The sequence below is a fragment of the Amblyomma americanum genome, chromosome 4, assembly GCF_052857255.1.
Source record: "Amblyomma americanum isolate KBUSLIRL-KWMA chromosome 4, ASM5285725v1, whole genome shotgun sequence".
In the NCBI taxonomy this organism is placed as follows: domain Eukaryota; kingdom Metazoa; phylum Arthropoda; class Arachnida; order Ixodida; family Ixodidae; genus Amblyomma; species Amblyomma americanum.
The window spans coordinates 213,974,042-213,998,478 of NC_135500.1; the positions used below are offsets into that span (position 1 = coordinate 213,974,042).

At 44.7% G+C, this 24,437-nt stretch overlaps 1 protein-coding gene across 1 annotated transcript in view; it reads right to left on the reverse strand.

The window, feature by feature from the left end:
* LOC144129294 (glutamate receptor 1-like) overlaps positions 1-24,437 on the reverse strand; it is a 229,833-nt gene that overhangs the window by 138,449 nt on the left and 66,947 nt on the right. Inside the window, exon 2 of the mRNA XM_077663318.1 lies at positions 21,692-21,838. Coding sequence (XP_077519444.1) covers positions 21,692-21,838 — 147 coding nt within the window. The remainder of the gene's footprint in view (positions 1-21,691; positions 21,839-24,437) is intronic.

Genomic DNA, 24,437 nt, shown 5'->3' on the forward strand with positions numbered 1-24,437 from the left:
TGCATGTTTCGCCCTATGCAGGGTGTTCCACCTAGGACTTTAAACAATTTTGTAATATAGGCGTTTTCCGTTACTAGAGCGCTTTTCTCGGCATCGCATTGCGACCGGAATATAGATAAGACGTGTTAACTAGCAGGCCGGTTAACTAATATTGAATAGCTACCTTCTTAACTATTACTGTTAGTCTCCTTAATTTTTGAGAGGCGTGTAACCCACCGCAAGTAATAACCAAATCAGTTTTATAAATCTTGAAAGAGCGGTTACCCTCGCCGCTGTGGCCCAACAAATTTTGGCTACATCTCGCCAAAATACATGCCCTTTGGCGAAGCTTGCAGGCAAAGCAACCTTTCTAATGCTCGTAACTCGTCGAAACAGCCAAAATTTGTTTCACCACAGTGTCGAGGGTAACGACGTTTTCGAAATTCTTAAAGCTAATTTGAATATTCCTTACGGTGGGCTGCACGTCTTTTTATAATTTGGGAGCCTAACAGTAATAGTTAAAAAGTTAACTATTAAATATTGGTTAACCAGCCTGCTCTTCTTGGCTGTATTCTGACGTACTACACCGCTGACAATGCTATGCCGAAAGACCGCTCTTCTAACTCAGGAAGCCCATCTTCAAAAATTGTGGAAAGTCTTACGTGAAACAACCCCTGTAGTGGCTTCCTGACGAGTGAGATCTTTGTGGGGGCTGCGTATTTCCTGCGGCTAAGTCGCTGATAGCAGATGATTTCTCAGAACGCAAGTGGGGCGATGTTCGGGAGTGGACGGCGGCGGGGCTCGCAGTGTATGGCCTGGAGCTATTCTGAAAAAAAAAAGAAACGCTCGCGGGTTTCATCACCCAGCAGCGGCGGCTGCATTTCAACTATGTGGCAACCGACCTGGTGTGGTGAGATTTCAATGCGCACATCAAAAGAGTCCAAGTGAAAGCGTAAGCGTAAAATGCGTCTGCAGGAAAGGGCGTAGCACAACGATATCGCCCAGGTTCTTTGGCCGCTGCACGAGCCCCTGCCTTATCTCCGAATGGCTACCCTGGCTGCTTTTTCTACTTATGTCTCCGCCATCAGTCGCTTTTTTTTTTCGTGCTGGGCAGCGCGCTCAGCATCACTAGCTGCTTTTGCTGTTAAAAGCGTCATAACACATGCCCATTGTTTGTTCGGCCTTAGTGACGCGTTCGGCCGCCTTGGCCGCCTTCTTACCTTTGTGTGCTGTTACATAAAGCCGCCATTGGTGACACAGGCGAGCCCTTCGGTATCTCGACTACACCGGCTACACTGCGGGGCCACGGCTGCAGCACTACTAGCGACGAACACTTGGAAGCGCAGAAAAACGGATAAAAGATGATGATGATGATGATGACGATGATGATGATGGAGATAATGATCACCGTCCATGACCTCTGATTCTGTGTCAGTGTGGTGGTGTTGTATACTACGCTGACGTAAATTGTCAGAGGATGACGTGACACTTGCTGACAATCATTAGGTGTGTCTTAACAATTGACTATTGCGTAGAATACGCTGATATTTATAGTCACTTTACTTAAATCCGTCTCGAAAATGTCTTGTGCGATTTCTTGTGAAGAACGCCTTGCATGAAATGAGCTGGTTACGAGCAGCATGATGAGTGCAGGGAAGGAACAAAGAAAAAGGAGGAAGGAATGAAGAAAATTAAATGGTACGAAAATAGGGGGGGGGGGGGGGAAGAGGAGAGATGGAAAGTAAACGAAAAGAAAAGACGCAATGAAATGGAGAAGAAATGAAAAAGGAAACGGTACCAAAGAATAGAGTAAGGAATAAAGGAAATAAATAAATGAAAACAAATGAAGTAAGAGAAACAGAGCAAAAAGGTTGCTGAGAACACCGAACAAAAGAAAGAAACAAGGAAAGAAGGAAGCAATGAAGGATACCAGGAATATAAATTGGAAAAGGAGACAAAGGAAAAAAGCGTGCAAGGAAAGAAAAAAAAGTAACGAAAAAGTAAACTATGTAAGCCAACGATTAACCAAACAACCAAGGCAAGCAAGGATGAAAAAAAAAAAGTGAGAGAATGTTGGAAGCGAACAAAAATTGCGAAGAAGTGCACAACGGCACGCCAGACAGAGTGCATCTTATTCTCAACTACACCAATTTCTTTTGACTTCAGTGGGTCAGCCCTGTAACTTTTTGCTACACATGCTTACAGCTCGCATTTGGTAGAACGCTTTATTGATTTATTTCTTTGTTTCTTTTTTCTTGTCACCATGAAGTAACTAGACGCATGTTTACTAAGAGAACAAATTTGTTCGCGTTCTTTGCGTTTGAAATCTTGTACACGCTCTTTTGTTTTTGCCGTAATTCACGCGAATATAGAATGTGCGCAAGCAGTAAGTAGAAAAGTCTACACAAATCGTCACGTGCGAGTTTTTACCTTCGCTAATTCTCTGGCTGATCCTGACAGCATGTGCTCGGTACGCATTTTGCAATCATCACGAATATTCGGCTAAATGTGTTGCTATAGTTAGTCATCCGAATTCCTATTACTTTCTGAAGTTCTATTTAACATCTTTATTTGCAGCTGGGGACAGTGGCAATGTATTTTGTTGCTATTTAACAAAGCCAGTCACCCTCCGCTCGATATAGCGTTGTTCCTTGTTTCCTGGAGCTCTAGTGTTTACTGGAGACTCGATTTTAAGACAAATTCATGTTGTCAAGGGAACAACCATGGGAAAAAAACATGTACGTAACAAGCTTAGAAGGCGCTCAATTGTTTTTTAATAGTCTCTTCGTGCCGAAATATATAGTATAAAAATATTGTAAACCATTGCCAAAGCAGCAGAGGGTGAAGCGAATAGTTGGGGTTTTAATATTCGCCTGTATAGTGCATTCAAGGCAGGCATGGTAAAGGGCTACTTCTACGCGAATTGGGGTCTTAGTGTATGGAGCCTGTATAACTTGATGCAGTTGTTTATTTATAGCCTTCTTCGTGCCGAAATATATAGTATAAAAATATGGTAAACCATTGCCAAAGCAGCAGAGGGTGAAGCGAATAGTTGGGGTTTTAATATTCGCCTGTATAGTGCATTCAAGGCAGGCATGGTAAAGGGCTACTTCTACGCGAATTGGGTCTTAGTGTATGGAGCCTGTATAACTTGATGCAGTTGTTTATTTATAGCCTTCTTCGTGCCGAATATATAGTATAAAAATATGGTAAACCATTGCCAAAGCAGCAGAGGGTGAAGCGAATAGGTGGGGTTTTAAATAATCGCCTGTATAGTGAATTCGAGGCAGGCATGGTAAAGGGCTACTTCTACGCGAATTGGGTCTTAGTGTATGGAGCCTGTATAACTTGATGCAGTTGTAGCAAGGGAAAGCCAGTGATAATTATAGCATATAAAGGGAAAAAGCCTTATCTATGAAAGGGTGAGAGATATACAAAAAGAATCGCCGAGATTCAACGCTGGGGGTATTTGATGTAGCTGGTCCGGCACATTGAATACCCATTCACTACGAGACAGCGACCAGAATGAGAGGAAACATGCAGACTCACAAGAACATCGTTGTATCTTGTGATTTTAAAGTGGTTCACTTTATCATAAATTCATGCATTCGAGCCCGTCTTTCAGTCCGGAACGTTCTGCCTACCAATGCGCGCATGGTGCGGAGGCTCATAAAAAGTGCATTATCCTCTGGTGCTGCGCACACCGTTAGATGGACCACATGATGGCTGCCGCATTTTGTCTGATGACGCGAGAGCGCTTTGCTTCATCGGCGTCGACGACCGTCATCAAGGGGACATTTCCAGGATTTTTGTAGACCCGCTGCTGAAGACCAGCCATCTGGAGAAACAATTTGGCGCTTTGCGTTCGGAACGCGGTGACTGCGTTTGGGAAACGACCGCATAGAGGACCGAACGGCCTCGAAATGAGGCGAGCGTGCAGGCTCAAGGCATGGCGTGTTCGGGAAGGAAGGTCTCCGCAAAGAATTTGCAAGGCCATTTCAAAGTGCGCTCAGACCTTCTCGAAATGATATAGGGCTGTGCACAGGAAGCGACCTCAGCTATATAATCCCTTTTATAGACAACTGCGACAACATGAGATTACGCAAAAGGAAAACAAAATTAAACAAGAATGGAAAAGCACATCCCAATTTCTGAATCATGCACACAAAGTTAATGAGCTCAAGATTTTTTTCTGTTGGGGGGGGGGGGGGGGGCAGTTGCTAGAACGTCAATTTCGCTGGTACCTGGATTCTGGCTTCTCTCTGCGCTCTCGTGAAACATACTCAAGAAATTAGTATTTGTTCGTGGCTGTCCGGTTTCAGAGGTGTTAACAAGTCGGTCGGCCAAATTTGACTAACACTGGCCCCGCTTCGACATACTGATCAATTCGCTCTCACCCTACCATATGCTTGACGTTCCGGTTAGCTCAATTGGTAGATCGACTGCTGCGGTGAGACGCTGGTGCCGGGCTTGAACCTCGGACCATGTTTCATTTTTCTTTAACTACGAAGTTCCGGTGGAAGATGTACAGCTTGTCTTCGCAACCGCATGGCTGCGCTTGGATCAATCAATCAATAGATCGATCGATCGATCAATCAATCAATCAATCAATCAATCAATCAATCAATCAATCAATCAATCAATCAATCAAATTATTTTTCGCATAAGAAAATACAGCGAAAAAAAGGTGACTGAACAAAAAGCCGCTTTGTTGCGGCCTGACTAAGCTCCAGTCACCCATCACCCGTCAGCAGTGATGCTTTTAGATGAAAAAATACAGGCGAAAAGAGAAGAAAAAAAGAGAAACACAACGTCAGAAAATACTGGAGCTAAAAAAACAAAAAAAGACATGGCATATTACATCAGTGCAGTGTGTAGTTGCAGCAGTATACAAAATTTATATAAACAGTTCGGTAATACGTGTAAGAGATAATATTTCAATGTCAATTTGTGATGCATCCGAATAGTGATTTAATATTGTTGGTAACGTATGTTGAGTCATCATTTTACCGCAATTAATTCGTGAAGAAGGAATTAGCCAAGGTGATTGATGACGAAAGCAGTAGTTAGATGCAAATGAGTAATTACTCGCATATTACATCTTAACAAGCTGTGATAAATACTATCATGATAGATATGGAATTTAGTTAACATAATGGCAGGGCACAGAAGCCCCTTTCGCGAACACAACCGATTTTGTTTGCCAATATTCCAAGCCGGAAGTGCTAGAAACTATTGTATTTTCACATTATGTAGAGGGCAGCATGAAGCACATAACGGCGTTCAACACTGACGGCAATCTGGGATATGCAGAACGAGCAGTGTGGGCAGTTTGCCTTCCAAACCCAACTCGAACAGCCTCACATTTCTTTTTCTTAATCACACGCGAAGCTACAAGAAACCCTCATTTAAAGTATTCGGCGTGTCACATGAAGATGCGAGCTCATGCAATTCAATAGAGAAGTGCACGCTGGGGAGCAAAGGGGATTGGCTGAAAATGTTCTTAACGGCTTCCGACGTCCCCGAAGGGCTCTTTTGAGGCCGGTACTTAAGGAAATGAAAGCAAAAAAAAAAAAGAATGTACTGAGCTTTATTGCATTGCCCCTTCGGGACCGGGATTAATTTCTGCGGAAATAGGAGGCTGGGGGCCGCTAGCGTGGCCTCGTATCGTGCCCGGTAAATGCATCAAAGACCAAAAATCAAAGCCGGCTAATGCTTAATGATTCAGCTGCTATAAAACCGTCTGGCTCCGAGGCAGCGAGCGCACACGCGACGTACGAAGCCTTGTGAGCCAGCATTATAAAACTTTACGCGGGTGTTCGAGTAGTGCTGTCTATAGTTGGTAGGAAGGCAAAGGCCTGCATGCATGTTTTTTAATTAAACGACAGAGAAATGTGCCGGGTTAACGATCCATGAATGGACGGAACTAGCGAAACGCCATGAACACCATGCTTTTGGGTGTTTTATGCGCCCCGTCCGTTCGGCTTGCGTCCTGAGATCCGAGAGCTAAATTCCCGCTACTATTCAGCTGCGCAAGCAACGTTTACGCGTAAAGATTTGGCAAGGGCAGATATTTATGGCGCTGAGAGGAAAACTCATAAAGGTTAGAGAAATTGTGTGCGCTGTTGCTTTCATATATGTAGTTTTGTATTTAGCTTTTTTACTTCTTAATTTGAACAGAAAACGTATCAGTGGCTCCGCTTCGACCGTGGTTCCCCTCCTTGACACCACCCAGATTACTAGCGCATAAGGCGAGTGAGGGTGTTCGTTCGTGATAAGAAAAAGTCGGACACTTTAGGATATATGATGCCCTGTCACTATAATGGTGTTCAATATCCTCGGTATGGAAACCAACAAGACAGCCTCGTACAAGATGCAGATTTGAGGATATATATGAAGGGCTAAGGAGTTAGGTACAATATAAGTATAAAGCATTGAGGGTCATAGTATGCAGCATAGCTGTTGGATTTTAATTTGTTCCGTAAGAAGTCGCACGATTTGTAACTTTAAAAGACAACTATAAAAGTTTGTTTAGTTCTTTTGACGCAGCGTAAGTGCGAATATTTTTAACCCAACTTGAAATGCTTGTATATAGTAAATGTTAACGATCATCGAAAAAGCAGTATGCAAAGTAGCACCCATCTGACCCCGATGTAAGCCACGTAGCTCGCCAACATGAAATTAGGCACAGTGAGTAGTCTCCTATTGGTGGTATCACTCAGTAGATGCGAGGTGAAACGTTGTTGCAGAATGGGGAAAGGACTGTTCTTCAACCAGGAGCTAATGCTTAAACTGGCAAGGCACACTAAACAAAAAAATAACTGCGGGAAGAGTAGTTTTCCGGTGTTAAATCATCGCATTGACGACTTTGATGCATATAACACAGAACAAAACAAGCCAAGTCAGCAAGTGGTAGAAAAAAAATCATGGCAATCGCAACCGGGCTAATGTGTACATAAGTGCTATAGCTGGTCCGCCTTGTTTTTTCTGCAATTGTTGGATCTGCTTTGAATGCTGCTGCAACACACGAGGGTGTGACGTTTGTTTCTGGTTTAAGAAGGCTATAGCGAGTGATTTTAACTACCGCGGTGGCTCAGTGGTGATGACGCTCGGCTGCTGGCTCGAAAGACGTGGGTTCGATCCCGGCCGCGGCGGTCGAATTTCGATGTAGGCGAAATTCTAGAGGCCCGCGTACTGTGCGATGTCAGTGCACGTAAAAGAACCCAGGTGGTCGACATTTCCGGAGCCCTTCACTACGGCGTCTCTCATAACCTGAGTCGCTTTGGGACGTTAAAACCCCATAAAACCAAAACCAAAAACTATAGTGAGTTGTTTATGGAGTTAGAAATGTGAGATGGCCCTCCCGCAACGCGGCTGATATGCCACGTTGCCTTTATCACAAAAATGGGTTGTCGGAGGGTGAGTTAGTGCACAAGTAACACAGTACAAGGAAGAACTTTGCACATGCGCACTTGTGCGCCTATCTTAAAATATTAGTACCTTCATAGCTGTCGCTGAATCTCGTGTTACACACTGGGCACTGTCCTGTCACATTTTTTTTTCTCTCTTGATCTTACAACTTAACCGTTGCGTAAACTTAATCGATCAAAGTGCTCAAACCGCTGAACCAGGAATCGCCGTGCTCTGGATACGTGATTGTCATTTGCCGCAGCTTTCCGCAAATAACTGCAGCACAATGTTAAGACAAAACATTGCGAACACACAGTTCCTCGTATACAACTTCGTGAGGTTTCCCGAAAGCGACTCCCACTAAACGCTTAGTCGGGGTTTCCCATTGCCTTCAACATTAGTAGTTCGGACGTGACTCAGCGTTTAATTTGGGGCTCGCCGCGCGGCAAAGGTCTGGGGCAGTCCCTGTGTCGTCCTTTCCTTCCTGTTGCTTTACTTGAGGCCAGGCGGGATCAGTGGAGGAGGCATGTCCGCGACATCCCTGCTCCCTACTAATTGGAGACTTGATTAAACGGAAGTCGCAGGGACAGCAAGAAAGAAGATTGCGCGAGTTCTGGCCCGTCGTCGTTGTCTCTTCGTCGCCCGCCCCCTCACCGCTCTACCGAAAAGGGCTGAACGGGCCGCGCAGCCGCTTTCATTACGGATGCATTCGTAGGGGAGGAAGGCGACGTTTCTGGGGCTTTGGTGGGCGTAAACCGCGGGTACGTGGAAAAGTGGTTGATAGGGAAATGCGCAACCAAACCAAAACTATTTCCTTTTGGGGAAGAAGCTGTGCCGCGTTCTTCGAACCGTGAAAGTGCACGTGCCAATGCCAACATTGTCGTCCTGTATCACGAGATTGTACAGGGTCGATCCCGCTTTGTGAGAACACTTGAATGAGTGGTTGCTGTCCATGGTTATGATGAGGCTATCCATATTTCAGTTGGTGGGTGAAAGTTTTGGACACTAGCCACCGTCACGACTGATGTCTAGCGAGTGGCACGTGTGGGCATATTTAAATTTTGTAATAACAGTCATCGTAGCGCTGGTTATGCATTCCAGCGTCCTTTTGGGGAAGAAGCTGTGCCGCGTTCTTCGAACCAACATTGTCAAAGTCGTCCTGTATCACGAGATTGTGCAGGGTCGATCCCGCTTTGTGAGAACACTTGAATGAGTGGTTGCTGTCTATGGTTATGATGAGGCTATCCATATTTCAGTTGGTGGGGGAAAGTTTTGGACACTAGCCACCGTCACGACTGATGTGTAGCGACTGGCACGTGCGGACATATTTAAATTTTGTAATAACAGTCCTGGTAGAGCTGGTTATGCATTCCAGCGTCTTGGTACGTTGGCGAAGTGAACACGCCGAGCGGTCCGTTTGCTGACGTGGAGGCGCGCTGAACATTGGATATACACGGCTCTTTTTCCGTGTCCCAGTTGCGTGCCGTCGCACGAACTGAGGAGCACTTATAGAGGCACTTGGAGGTCCTCTGCTGCTCCGCCCTTGTAAATCGAGGCGCATAGCGAAACCATGCGGGCACGCAGAACGCATAGTCGCGAAGCACCTCCAAAACACCGAAACTCAGATGCCCACCTGTTTGCGCCGCCAATTGCTGGTTTACTGTGACTTCCAACATTCACATCGTCTTTTTTTCGTCTTCGTCATGTGATAAAAGTGCACTGGCGGTTTCAAAACAAAACTTTCGTACTTCAATATCGGTCAAACACGTAACCTTCATGCACGTCTGTCAGCCTCAGAGATCTGTGGTCTCTTTTCACTTATTTCATCATCACGCTTGTAGTTGTGAGATTGTCCTGTGGCCGCAATACTTGTATTTTAGTTCTTTCTTGTTCTTCTCTACTTTGTAAAGCTTTGTTTTCAGAAAGAGTTGTGTTTTTGTGTTTAGGAGGTGGTATTCTGCCGATACAAGCCAACTTCAATTTCTCCTCAGCGTCTCTTTAAGGCCTCTCTATGGATTTACTGTGATCCCTGCATCTGTCTTTGTGTGACATTATAACGCAAGTGATTTACAACTCAGTTCCCCATCACTGCCACAAGTACCACCGAGCACTCTGAGGAAATGTCAGTGAAAAGTGGCCGGATGGTTTATAATCACAGCGCTTCGACGTTGTTTTTTAATAATGCCCAAGTTAAATTAATTTGTTGTCCGCTATATAAGTGCAGCGCACGCAAATGCAACCAGAGGTGAGATGAAATAAAAATGTTAGATAGCGAGACGCTGATTGATAATTGCGCAGTCTAGCACATGCTTCTGTGCAGTATTCGACCTGCAAGAACGAAGCCTTTGTCTGGGCTAACCTTGGCCGTGTGGTGTTCATACCATGCGAATAATAGAATGCTCTTCACCAATGCCGTTTCAAACAGGAAATTTTCCTTTGTTCTGAGATTTAAATAGTAAATCTTGGCGAAAAGGAAATGTTACGTTGTTTCGAATAGTTTTAATAGCCAAAAATGGCTCACCTTTTCTAATTTGAACGAGTTTTCAAGCTGCTGCGCGAAAAAAGGGCCTGCAGTATGAAAATTCAAGCCCAACTGAGGAAATTTTCGGTTACGACATGGGACATCAGGGCTCTCTAAATACCTTTGCGTACAGTGCTGCAGAGGGGGTGAAGCGGTGCTCCGTTTTGTTGCCAACGCTACGCAGTGTCTCTAGCGTTGCCTTCTCGTGTCATGACGTAATAATATATGTGATCTGTCGGGTTTTTCACATAAGTAGCGGTGGACAAAAAGAGGATGTTTCAAGGACCACGTGGAGCCCGAAGCTTCGTTTCAAGTGTTCGTTTTTTTTTTTTTGCCTTTCTTGACGTGGCGTCCAAAGCCTGCGCCAGTATAGTTTAGAACTGTAACTGTAGTGTCGTGTTGTTGCTGAACTGCCTCGAAACGGAGACCTCATACTGAGGCATACATACAGTGTGCAACTCCAGCTGCAAAACTAATGCTCCAGCGCAGAATCCTTTGGTTTTCTTCATTTTGTGGACCGACTGTCATGTGTTATCTCTTTAGCTCCTAGGATGAAGGCTCCCTCGAACAAAATGCCATATTTTTTTTTCAATTTGTCGCTTTCAGGCCTAAAAGGAGACGTATTATTAACTTTCGTGTTCTGCAATGTTTCGTGTTTTCTGGTTTTAGACCGGGCGTGGGACTGCTTGGCTGTTATAACTCTTATTTATGTTCCCTTGCTTCCCTGTTACGCCAGCAACTTTTTCTCCTCGTATGATCGCTCACATGGGGTGATGGGACTGGTAGCTTTTCGGAAATTTAAGTATTGTTTTATATCTGATTTCTTGGCTGCGATCTTGACGCCAGTCTCAAGAAGGCTAACGGTATAACAGTGGCAGGCACAATTTTTTTGTAATGTACCTGTGACAGCCGGCTCTAGCCGCGGAATTATCTCTGTCTGCTGTCTGGTCGTAACTACTTTATGAAGAAGAGTTACGGTGAGAGATAAGAGAAGAATAAACGAAGGGGAGGATGAGAAAAACACCGGAGAGAGAAAGTGAGATAAGCTGCTGTTGGCACGATCTCCCTCTTCTGGTGAAGCTGTCCAGGTTCCGTTTTACTTAGGCCGCACCGAATGGCCTGGTTCTTTTGTGATGAGTTCCAGGATGGCACGCTTTTCCTTTTACCACATTACTTCTCTCTCCCTTCTGTGCTTATCCTTCTCTCTTTTTGCTCACACGCAGCTGTGTTTCTCGTCGTTCTTACACAACGAGCTTTGCGAGAGATCTCGGGCTTCCTCATAAATTGTCGGCGGTCTTCATTACCGAAATGACCGTGCCGTTCTGGCTTGAGCTGCTTTCTGTCACGTTGATATTTTCGTGACGAGCATTTCAGTGAAGCTCGTTGGGGTGGCGTGGTCCTCCGGCCTAATTTCCCGAGAGCAACAGGTGTGTCGAAAAAGGAGGGTGAAAGAAAAACGACGATGGATAATTGAATTTGGCCCGGCAAACAACAGACTGTTGTTAGGAATGCGTGCTGGGGGATCTTGGTGAAAATTTGTTTTGGATGTAATGAAAGGATTACTATAACTTTTTTTTTTAAAGAAGAGCTCTTTTTAGCCGGCATGAGTCATGATCATCATCATCAGCCTGACTACGCCCACTGCAGGACAGAGGCCTCTCCCATAAGTGCAATTAATCGTGTCCCGTGCCAGCTGCGGCCACTCTATCCCCGCAATGAATTTTCGAGCACGCCGAAGGTTCCTTCACCATCGAGGCTCGTCTCGTCTTTGCTGCCACGAAAGGTGACTCACTGGTGCCTTCTACGATTAAGCATATGCGTATGTGGTGTTTGTACGCTCCAGACTTGCTTTAAAAGAGTCGATCGAATTTGTTAGCGCCCCTGAATTCGAAATTAAGTGCAGCACAGGCAAGCTGCCACGTGGGTCAAAACTGCGATTACATACTTCCCGACATGCCACAACGGCATTCCAATTCTTTCCCGTGCAGTGCAAATGGATTATCTTATAAGCACTAAATTAGTGTGGGCACAGTCGCAACGCAGGCTCTTCTTGTTGCACGCAGCTGAAATCGCGCTGATTTCTGAAAGTGCTTGTTTGTCTGGCACGAAGAAGCGTTCGTCGCACTTCTTCCTTTTTTGCACTTACTAATTTTCACTAAATCCACTGTTGTCACTCCTTTGCCATGCTTCTCTAACCGCATCCCATCCTTCCTGGCACTGTGTTCGGTTTCGCAATGCAATTCAAAGTGAAACAGCGCCTTCGGTCGGCCTCCTTTTACGAGAGGAGAGGATGTCGCGTTCGCGTGTACATCGTCGAAAAAGCAAATAGAGAAGGGCGCAGTATGGTACTGCGTCGTTATTAGCCTATTGCGCTGTGGTAGAAGTGGTGATGATGAATTTTATGGCGCAAGGGCGTCTGCGGCCAAATAGCGCCATGGCACAAGGTTATTTTCTTCAACTCGAGGTGGGGCCCAAGACCCATTTCCCAAGAACGATACATGCACAGTCTGTGTCAAAAAAATACAGCCCAAGGCGTTTGCTTCCAAGCCGCGCAGTTGGGCTCTATTAGCCAATTTCACGTTCCAAGCTTGGGAGAGTTGAGGACTTAAGTTCCTCCCGCCTTTGTGAGATTCGGGTCCCTGAGTATGCAAGAGGAGCCGGCCTGCAGAGCCCAGAAGTAGACCCCTTGGGCTGTGTACTTTTTACAAAGACTGTACATGCGGCACAGAGTGCCGCCCCTTCATTTCAGCAAGCCAACATTTACAATAGAGATGCTGCAAGATAATCTTTACCTGAGCCAATTGGTTCATGTTGCACATAAAACAGCAGCCAACGACGGACACCACACAGCAAGAAGACACGATACGAGCCTGTGTCGTGTCGTGTCGTGTCGTGTCTGTCGTGTCTCCTTGCTGTGTGGTGTCCCTCCTTGGCTGCTGTTTTATGTGTTACAAGAGAGATAAGCCCTCAGGGACGAAGAAATGCCAGCGTTGGGGAGAGGTGAGAATGCTTAGGGCAAGGTTAATGGAAACGAGTTTAGTTAGCACATGCGAAGCCCTGCATAAAATAAAGCTGACCCTTTGGGGATACATGAAACCTTCGTTCTTTCTCTCTAACTTTAGTTGGTCGATGTTCGTACAGATATTTTTTGAATGAAAATGAAAGGGCTGCTCGACCTGAGGAAAAGTTCTAATTGCTTTAGTAATTACCTAAGAAACCTCTGGAACTGTCTCATGTCCCCAGTCTTAGAGAACCACTGTTACGCTCGTTGCACCCTGTTTAAAAGAAACGATATCACGGTAGCATAGAACTATGTCGTGCCAACCATTCTCTACTACCGAAGAAAATAGATACTGCAGCTTCATTTGCAGCAGAGGCGCTCATTATGAAGCTGTGCTTATTGTGAAAGTACAAATGTTTTTTTGTTTTCTTTATAACAAGTTTCCCAGTGCTGATGATGGTAACGTTGAAAAATAAATTCTGGTGCATTCTAAAAGCGTCATGTCCTTTTTTTTATAAACCCTCTTGCATGACAGTTGCTGCGACATGGGACTGAGATGGTTATACAGCCGCGCATATATATTCATTTCAAAGAACAGCATTTATTTATGCAAAGGGTTGCTGTTGAAGCGGAAACCTTGTAGAACTGGAGCACGACCAGTGTTAATTTGTAGCTCCGTGCGCATTTTTAGTCGCTAAAATATAATAATAATAATAATAATAATAATAATAATAATAATAATAATAATAATAATAATAATAATAATAATAATAATAATAATAATAATAATAATAATAATAATAATATAATAATAATTGGTTTTGGGGGAAAGGAACTGGCGCAGTATCTGTCTCATATATCGTTGGACACCTGAACCGCGCCGTAAGGGAAGGGATAAAGGAGGGAGTGAAAGAAGAAAGGAATAGGTGCCGTAGTGGAGGGCTCCGGAATAATTTCGACCACCTGGGGATCTTTAACGTGCACTGACATCGCACAGCACACGGGCGCCTTAGCGTTTTTCCTCCATAAAAACGCAGCCGCCGCGGTCGGGTTTCGCTAAAATATAAGATTATATTGCCTGGATGAAAGCACATGAATGCCGTGATGTGCAATAAAAAAGGCGCGTTTATCCCAGCATCCACGACCCTTGTTTACAGCTGAAGTAGCACTAATTCGCACAGCTTTTACCTCTTGCTGTCTTATGCTCATTCTTTGAATCTAAGCCCAAGTCGAGGCTATATAAAAGGGGGCGCTTTATTATCATGCACTGAACGATTATCTTCTTAGAACAGAAGAGGCAACCTTTTCTTTTTCAATCCGTTTTTTCCCCATGATCTTTTCGATGTCTTTCCAAGTTGGATGCAAAAGCGAAAATACCTGCGGTTCTTTAGTGTCATGTGAGTGTTTCTTTCTATATCATTTGCAACTGTACTAGCAAGCATATACCACTTCAGTACGGGCTAACAAAGTGGGCCCTTGTTCGTGAGGTGGCGGCTGGGACCAAAGGTGAGGCGTTGGTTAGAAAGGTTAGGTATAGTACGCAAAGGACATGGTAAGAACTCTGCGGCAAGCCTACTCGCTAGGTTCCATCGAAAAGTGCACTCAACGCCGGCGCTACCGATGCACTTCCCTTAGTCAAACCTCGTGATTTCTGCGTATTTGCTCCGAAAGAGCATAGAGCTATGTGACTCTATCGCAGAAAACTTCCCGTTGGTTCTACTAACACAAGCTAAATAGAAAAGAAGTAGAGGCGTATTTTATGAGTTAGAAATGCAGCGGCAGCCGAAAAAAAGAAACGAAGCGTTGGGAAATAAATAGTTGGCGGCCAACTGCAAAAGATAGACTCTAAAGTTGCGTGACGAAAGCGCTCAGGACCTTGTGTCTCGAAAACCAACCGTTTCCAAGTGACGCCTACCCAACGGCGTTGGTGCGAGCGCACGCGGAATGACAGGGCACGGGCGGCAATTACGGTCCACTTGGGAATGAAATTGTATGTGGTTATAAAATTGAACAAAACGCGGTGCTCAGCAAAAAAGAAGATAGAAAAAAGAAACGCGAAATTATTACGCGTGGCTGGGACACCGAATAAAAGCGAAAGAGTTGGAGCGCGGGCAAATTTCTGTTAATGCGCTGTGGGGCCCCGGCAATTCTTCTCTCGGGCGGCATTTCTCCTCTGCCGGTCTCCCCATTGTGGAAGCCCTCTCGGCAGAGCCAGCCAAGCTCCCGAACGTTGGGCTCATTTAATAAGGCTAGCTTTACGTGGCCTCTGAATAGAGCTCTGTGAATAGGTGTTCCTCGCGCTGGGGCTCTACTTATTCGCCGAATAACGCTATGCAATGATCAGATATTAGCTTGGCGCTTTCCTAGCTGTAAAAATACAAGTGTAAAATAATACTCATCAGGAGTATTACACTGTGGCCTCATGAAGTTCGTATGAATAACAAGCTTGGAGTCTTATTATACAATAAGTGCCATGTGATGAGTAATGAAGGCTAAGAAAATGCATAGTTTGCAAAAGGGTCGTTGAGACATATACCAACTAATCCGGAAGAATACCATTTTGCAGTAAGAACAAGACACACTAAAGCTTTGAAAAATGGGGCTTTTGCTAGGTTCAGAGTAGTAGCCACGGTTCGTGCTTCGTCTTGGGTTCAATCTTGAGCCTGGTTTCAGCGTTCAGGCTCATGTTTGGTCGCAAATTGTGTAGGACCTCTTTTCAAGCGCGCTTTTCTGTGGGGAGGCCTAGCACATGGCCACGGGACAACAGTGCCCACCAAGGAAACAGGTCGACTTCCGTCGAAATTGAGCTTGAACATAGTCAAGTATCTCCATCAAATGAAATTCAGAGTAACTGTGTTGCACACTGATTAGAATTTGGTGACCAACATTATCACAGCCAGGTAGCTAACGTGTTTTGGTCTTGCAGTATCAGAAAGGTGTAAATGCCAAGTTTTAAATACCTCGAGGAAATTAAGCTTTTGCACGCGCAGACAACAAAGACTTTCTAACAGCTGCTCCGTTGGTCAGACTACGTTGATTTGAAACCAGTCGAATTGTTTTAGTTTTAACGCGGCAAGTACTAAAGGCTCCGTTCTACGCAAAATCCCACGTCGGCGCTGTCGGCGACGGCGTTGTGAGCGTAAAATCACGAGCATGTCTCTGGCAGATGGTCCCCAAAGAGCAACCTAGGAGGCAGGTCCGCCACTCTAGGTCATGCGACCTTGCGGCATTAGCACAACCTGCCCATTGGATAGTGAGCACACTGCCCACCGTGGCAGGTAGCAGTTAAACTAACGATTGGACTCTGGGGAAGAGCAGCATGGTCGCACGATCCCCACTCGGCGGCAGTACCTGCCACTGCGCCAGGAGGGGTATGAGGACTCCCAGGGATATATGAATGTAAAATAGAGAATAACCTCATGTATATATGGGAATTAACCCAGTAACGCTATCGCGTCATACACTTTAAGGTGGAGCTTAAGTTTGCCCTCAATTTGTTTTTTATAAATTGCTCCGTGTTGATCTCCTGCACCAAGAAGATGGTAAAATTTTATACCTCATAATGCTTCTGCATGCATTACAGAGCAAGCAACCTTTAAGCAGTTGGTGCATGTTTGGGGGTTCATTGAGAGGTTTCACTAAATATTCTGGAATTTATTTGTGGTAGCTTCTTATGTGTTTCGTCGGAGAGCACGAGACCGCAATTTGTACTGAATAAAAAAATTAATAAACGTCGGGTTTTTTTTAAAGGATGCGTTCTTATCTTAATAGTCTTTGTGAATTACCGTCACGTAACTGCGCGTATACAACTTCGTCGCCATAGGCAAGTCTTTGCGACTTAATGTCCTTTGTCAACATGTATCACTTTTGGCCCCTTCGTTAGAAAAAAATAGGCTAATGTGACAAACTTCTCTGTTAGAAGATGCTGTACTCCCAGCTGTCGTCATCAGGAAATTATTATTGGCTTTCCTTACATATTGCTCCTGTTTTTTTAACTCTACGAGCTACGTTAATCTGTGCTTATTTATGTGCCCTTCGTTTCATCTTGTGTAGTCTTCATATTTACTCACATTATATAGGCAGCCTAAAATGTATTCTAATAACGTTCAGCGTTACTTCCATATACAAAATTCCTTGACATTTGTCACTCACAAAAGCTTAAAGGGATGGAAAAAAAAACGCGGAATGCTTTAATGCAGAATATCCTTTCTTAGCGAGTGCATTCAGAAGTCAGTCGGCATGCGTCATGGACTATAAAGGCAAGCACCCTCTTAGCAAGGAACGTGGTGGCTTCGTCTTAATGAGTTGCCCCCACTCGGAAGCGAAATGAGTGGTCGTTTCCTGCTCGCATTCCTAAGCCAACCCGGCTGACAGTACAGATGGCCTCACAGTCTACTCTACTCTGCTAAGATGGCTGCCCTCGGTTGTTGCGGATGGGAAGGCTAGTAGGCATCTGATTATAATACTCTCAGAAGTTGGGGTTATTACGTTCTCTCTAAGAAAAGATGAAGTCACTAGTTCCGTGACTAGTCACCAGGGTTTTGTAAAGCGGGATATCTAGGGATTATTTTGTTCAGAAGCCTGCAATCCATGAACAACTAAATACTTGCGACAAGAAAAGAGCTGATGTCAGCTTGACCCCCCCCCCACCCCCCCCGCCCCTGATACATTACAGTCGTGTCTGCAAAATGACGCAGATAAAATGGAAGAAGATATACTGCATGCAAGTGTATTTTAGACGAGTGGCATTTTATTTACTCTGGTCTACTATTCGTTTTCTTTGTGGCACAAATAGTAACATATACTTCGACGTATACCGCGGCATATAATTTCGACAAATTACTACGTATTGCGTACATCATAATCTGAATCGCCAAGAAATATTAATTCGGACTGGCTTGTTCTCACCGAAGAGGGGGAGAGAGAGAAGTATGGAGAGAAGTATGGTCGTACGTTGAGGACTATAAAGGACAGTTATATGAAAAGCGGATAGTGATTTGCGAGCAGCTGACGTGATATGCATCATTTCCTAAGTGACTTTGGAGGAAAATGCTATCCGCAAGCACTTCAAAGCAGACGCATCACGTCTTTTCTTAGGAAGTAGGAGAAACACCGATGGGTGCTTGCACAGGTTGGCCAAAGCGAATTCATTTATTTGTAAATCATAGGTCCCGAAGAACATGGGGTGAGGTGGCATATTAGAGAAAAAAGAATATACAGGAAATAATGAACCAGAAAAACGGTACAACCGGTAAAACTAAAGGCAAGAAGCAGGTAAAATGGAAAGTGAAGATATCTGCAGGAACTCGCAATAGTATGTTACGAGGACAAGTTCCATTTGCGCTTCTCACGGCTCTAGGGAGATTAAAATTGCAAAGCGCAATTTCAGCAGCGTTTGCTTGGGGGCTAGTTGATTCATGTTTCTTCCAAGAGAAAATTTTTTTTTAGCGCGACGCATAAACAGGACAGGCGCCTGCCTTGTCCCGCTTATGTGTCGCGCTAAAAAAAGATTTTCCCTTGGAAGAAAGCACAAGTTTACAGACATTTAACGTCGTATACGGTCATTCCCCATTAATACGAACTCCATTATTATGGAATTCGCGAAATATGGACAAACATTCTAGGAAGCGAACTTTTTTCTTGCATTTTCGTCTTGTTAATATGGAAAAACTCGCTGGCCGCACAATAGACAGTGTGAAAGTGCAGACCACCCATTGGAGCCCATGTATTTTTGCCTTGTTACCATGGGCAGCGATGGGAACAAAATCTCAATTTTGTTAACTAGCCTGAATTAAGGTAAGAGCTGAGGTCGTTGTAAACTACTGGTGAGATTAGCTCTGCAATTATTCTGCTGGCAATTGTTACCTAACTTGATAATTACTTTTCTGTATTTTGAGTTCTGGACAGTAGTGAGAAAGAGTGCAAAAGTGTAGATGCCTGACTCATGGCCTTTTTTGTGTGGTTATGTGCTTTACAATGCCAAGGTGCCCGGATGATGCGCCTTAGCTTTTCCTATATCGCATGTATGACTACGAATAAATTCTCTGTGGAGTTTGCGCTGCGTCGTAGGTCATATTTGTCGGCTGTCAGCCGATCTCTCGTATATACTGTATGTAGTGGTATGCGAACAGTTGTAGTAGGAGATACGTGATCACGCGATGAGACACCATCACGTGTCTCAAAGACCGCAGGGCGCATGAAGCTGCACTCTGTTATTGTAGATACAGTGGCGACAAAGATAACGCACTATGGACTTCCAAGATTTTGTCCAATTTCCCCTTCACTGCACACCACTATGCACAGAAGCAGGCACTACTGATGACTCGCTTCATAGACACTTTTGCTCGGGAACTGAAATTTCTACATTAGCCAGACACAACTGCATTCTTATACACTATCACTGTCTTTGTTCTCTTTCTCCTTAAGAAACCTAGAAAAAAGAAACGCAGTACAGAACTGACGGTATCATAGTTGAGCCACCACCTGATTATCTTTGTATACAAATTGACTAAACAAAAATTTGTTTAGCAAAACCACCAAGCTCGGAAATTTAATCTGCAAGGTGCAGCTTAATGCATCTTGAACATTAGCGATTCGAAGCTTCGAGGACTGTCGCATTTTATTGAGAATTTAACCCCTATAAATCTTAGTGCAAACTGCGTAGCTAGATGGGGAAAAAGTTATGTTTGGCTTCTCGCAGTCTCTTGCAGATTACGGATGTGTGCTACATTTTAGGACACACAAGGTTTATGCAAGTCAAAGCAATCGTACAAGAGAAGGCTGTTTTTTCATACTTAATCTTTTCTTACGTTAATTAACTGAAGTAATTGGGCTGCTGATAACCTTACACAACTACTCGAACAAAATTACAACGTCAGTAGGTATACTGAGGCCAGTTTTTCGGATTTTCTTGGAGAGTAACACATGCCTGTGGAAAAAAACGGCACAAAATGGCATAAAAATTTACTCATTCATGTAGTTGAGCGCTTGCCACCATTTCTTCCCACAGCTCATTGATTATCGGCTGCTTTCTAGCTCCGCTTTGAATTATTTTCCGATGGTTAGCTCTCTATTACGAAAACACACAAATATAATTAAAACCTGATCAGGCAGAAAAACCGCCTAACAATTTACTGAAAGGGGCGTTGTCCTTGCCACTTGGTGTTGGAGTTTTTACTGGCGTTTTGGTGTAAGTTTTTGAGAACTGGTAACAGCGAGCGTGGCGACAAAAAAGCAGCGCTAGAAAAATTTCTATTCTCGTCTATATTTACCTATTGCGATACTAAACTATTACAGGCCACTGCAAATCGCTTTAAAAGGAGGCAAAAACATTACAAGGAGAAGCTATTACGCTCTGAAGTATGTCAAGGTCACATTAGTGGCTAAATAGACGAGGGAAGCATACAAAAAAAGGAATCTTATTATTTGTGAACTCTTCTCCTGAGTTGCTTTAGGACAGCAATGTTTTCTATGATAATCGTTGGTAAACCATTAAATTGTAGAGGCAAGCAAAAAGTTCAACTTTCGGCGTGCTTGGTATATTCTGCATTTGGGCATAGCAATGAGGAGACGAGCTGGGAATACACAGAATTGCTGCTTCATATGTGGAGCTGAAGAATGCGGATTTGGGCTGATTATTTACAGAAAAAGAAGCCTTTTTTTTAAATCTTGTGTAGCAATAACTTTGATGTGCCAACTGCCTGTGTCGTTCATAGTGACGTGATGAAACAGTATTGTCGATTTCTTTAGTTGCATGTGGGAAGTGAGCATATTGACAAGCGCATCGAAGAATAAAAGCTAAGAAGCTAAAGATAGCTTGGCACGCTGCGTTACTAACGACCGCGAATGAGAGGCACTGCGTTCACCGTATCCCCTGAGGCTTCCTGCTCTCTCAACGTTACTCCGCAGGCCGTGCATTGACGCAAAAAAGACGAACTGCGCAACAAGAACACGGACGAAAGGGAGGCAGACACACACTAACGCAGACTTACAACTTTGTAACTCTGCGTTAGTGTGTGTCTGCCTCCCTTTCGTCCGTGTTCTTGTTGCGCAGTTCGTCTTTTTTGCATTATGATCAACCAACTAGCCCGACAAGTCCTGTTGCGTGCATTGACGTCTTCCAGAATGGGATAGGGCTGCCTCCGATTTCATTCAGTGCCTTCGGAACCCAAGCCGGGAGCGAGGAGCCAAGAATCATGTAGCGGTCAGTGCTGAGCGAGGGATGGGATCCTCAGTGGTTTGAGATGGACAGCTGTGTTCGTGATTTGTGAACCCAATGAATCAAATTATCGAATCAATGGCCGGCGTTTCTAGCCTACTCATTGTTGCTCACTTCGAAAGCGAGTTCAGCGGGTGCGTTTTTTTTCTGTAAAAGATTCTTACTAAGAACTGGGTGCTGATTAAAAAAAAAAAGAGATAGAGAGAGAGAGAGAACAAGGAGCGATAGAAATTGATACAGCGTTCTGCAGTCTTTGGTAGTCCGGAGAGCAGGATCGAAACTTAGACACGCATTTACATTAGGAGCTTAATATGCCGCTTCAGCCAGCAATCTCGGAGACCTCCAGCGACTCGCTAATTAGTCCGGGGACCTCATGTCTTGGTTAGCAAGCGTTTCTCCTCAGCTGTTACGTAAGTGTGAACGTGTAAGCTTGCAGTTGCGACTGTCAGCAGCATTTTCAGAAGTTCTATGCACTTCGTCGGCAATCTGCGCTCGCATTTTCCTCTCAGGGGAGAATAGAAGGAAAGAGAGCAGTTCGCAGAGGGCACAGTTGAGCACTCACGTTTTTTCGAGGTCTGGTAGGGGTCATCCGAGTCGACAATTTCGGTGTGCGTGGTGACGCCGAAAAGGGGATCTCTGAGGTTGTGGACTTCCATGGCATGCTCGTAGGCGTAGCGCAGTTCCTCCTGACGAGGCATGAATATCGCCCCTGCAACATGCGACAGTCAGGATTCAGCCGGGCAGACCGAAGAAAATTGATCGTTGCATAGACAACATGCTTTCATGATTAAAAGACAAACTCAGTTTTTTTTTTAATAACACCTTTACTGTAGGTTCTCCTTCCTCTTCTCATCCATTGTGCCAAATTGCTCAGTGGGTGACGTTCCGTTTCAGATTGAATGGATTTTGAAATATCATGTTTCATCTGCTTAATCACGGGCAACCTTGCGTCTGTGACGTCACAAGCCGTACGGTCGTTGATATTCGCTTCGCGTTTCCCGAAGGAAAAAGCTTCTAGTTTGTTTTTGGTCATTTAAAACAACTATTGATTGAAGTTACAATTTCGTTTCCCGAAGGAAAAAGCTTCTAGTTTGTTTTTGGTCATTTAAAACAACTATTGATTGAAGTTACAATTTGCAGTCTCCAGTTCAGCTGTTCGAGGGGAACATAAGCGGTTTTATAATAGCACAAAAAGAGGAGCACTCGCCAAAAAATAAGCGGTTTTGTGACAGTATCTGTGACGTTATTTATTTGAGTTCATTGACGTCATGAGTTGGTCGAAACCCATTTTCGCTTTTAGCATCGAATGTTGTCCTTTTTTATCATTGCTGTGCTCATTACTTCTACAGTCTTTTAATAAAAAAATTAGAGAGGAAAAGACAAAAAAGATTATGTGATCGTCAAATCAGAATGTCTAAAATTCTCAGGAGTTGCCCTTAAAGTAGCCGGGCCAGCAGGTGACAATGTACGTGTGACAGTAATGACGCCCTTGCCACACCATTGTTGGCTACAACCACCGCTCACTGCTAAACTAGAAATTCACGATAAAAAGAGAGCAACAAGATGAAGTTCGTGACAGCACAAAACAAAGTGAAAAAGAGGGTACGGGCAGCGTGAGTTTGGCTAGCCTCTAAGCTATTGCCCTTGTTCACTTTGTTCTTTAGCTTACCTTCAAGGTACGACAGACTCATGTCCACCTTTTGAAAGGGATAACACAGGCCTCTGCGCACGGTTCTGATCTCCGCTTTGTAATAATGAACACGGACTACCTCTACCTGCGTAAATAGTTCTTAAGTGTTCGTTAAGATAACAGGCTGTTTTTGTCACAAAAATAGCCTGTTATATTCGGAAGCAACATTTAAGGAAGGAACACGCGAAGAAAGCCAACAGTCACCGAAACCGAGCAGCAGAAGGAGATGTTTCTCTCTCTCTGTTTTTAATTATACGTTGATGAATGGTAGAATAACAGTGTGACTAGGTTATCACTGAAACGTAATTGATTAGAAAGCAGTAGAAAGAGCAACCGTGCACATGCCGACGCCGGTCGGATCCCAAACTAAGATCGCCGAAGCTCTAAGTTTAGCTTGCACGCAAGGCACAGATACCCCCGAGAGAAGATTCGACACCCTTTGCCGTAGCTCTGTTGGTAAAGCACCGAACGCCAAATTAGGATGTCGTGGGTTCGGTTCCCATTGGCGGCATATGATTGTTTTTTTCTTCGGTTTTCTAATTAATTATTTTTCAGCGATAATTGAGTTACGCAATCGTTTTCATTGATCAACACCGCAATAAGAAAAAAAGTTGGGCTGTAGATTAGCTCAGCTAATCCAGGATGTACAAAGCGAAAGCAGTCGGCGTTCATTGCGTTCATTGGAGTTGGCGTTGACCACGTTCTAAACACCGATGATTTTGAGGAAAGGAAGAGCGCATAACTGACTCTCTGGTTCAGTGGACGCCTCAATCGCGCTTTGAGGTACGTGGCGGTGGTGAGAGAGAGGTTTGCTGCATGCATTAACGCTGACAACGTTGTGGCAGACACGCCGCACGGTAGCAATAGGCCGCAGCGCTCATTGGGTGACCAACCTCTCGCGATCAACCATTAACTGGCGTCTGCCAGGGTGGCAGCGTGGGCGCGCTGCCTATTCGGTGTGCGGAACGCACTCAACGTTAGAGACGCCAAGCCGCGTCTGCTCGGCTAGATCACGTGGTCAGGCAGCAGCCGCTCCACGGCTGTGGAGCCCCGGCGCAGCGACGGCGAAGACTCGGCTCGGCGACGAGGCGGAGTCACGTGATGCGTTGCTATGGCAGCGGGGCAGCAAGGACGTGTAAGGTCAAACGCGCGGCGACTGCGAAATCGCTCCGACGAAAGCAGTAAAAGCATTTGCTTTTAAAAAGTTCGAAACGTTCCCCTGTGCTTCTTGATTTAGATGACTGTTGGCTTTCTTCGTATGTAAGTCATAACGAGCCCTTCATTTCGGTTCGCTTATCTGCTCACTTAAAGGAAGACTTGGTTTGTGTTGATTATGGTTTCGCGCCCCAAAGCGACTCAGGCTATGAGGGACGCCGTAGTGAAGGTGTCCGGAAATTTGACCACCTGGGGTTCTTTTGCGTGCACTGACATCGCACAGCACACGGGCATCTAGAATTTCGCCTCCATCGAAATTCGACCGCCGCGGCCGGGATTGAACCCGCGTCTTTCGGGTCAGCAGTACTGTTCTATTCGGTAGATCACTGGTTTGGATTGCACACTTTGCCAAGTGTGACAGATAAAGCAGTAGCGCTGGCGCTGACTTGACGACTGCTAGGCT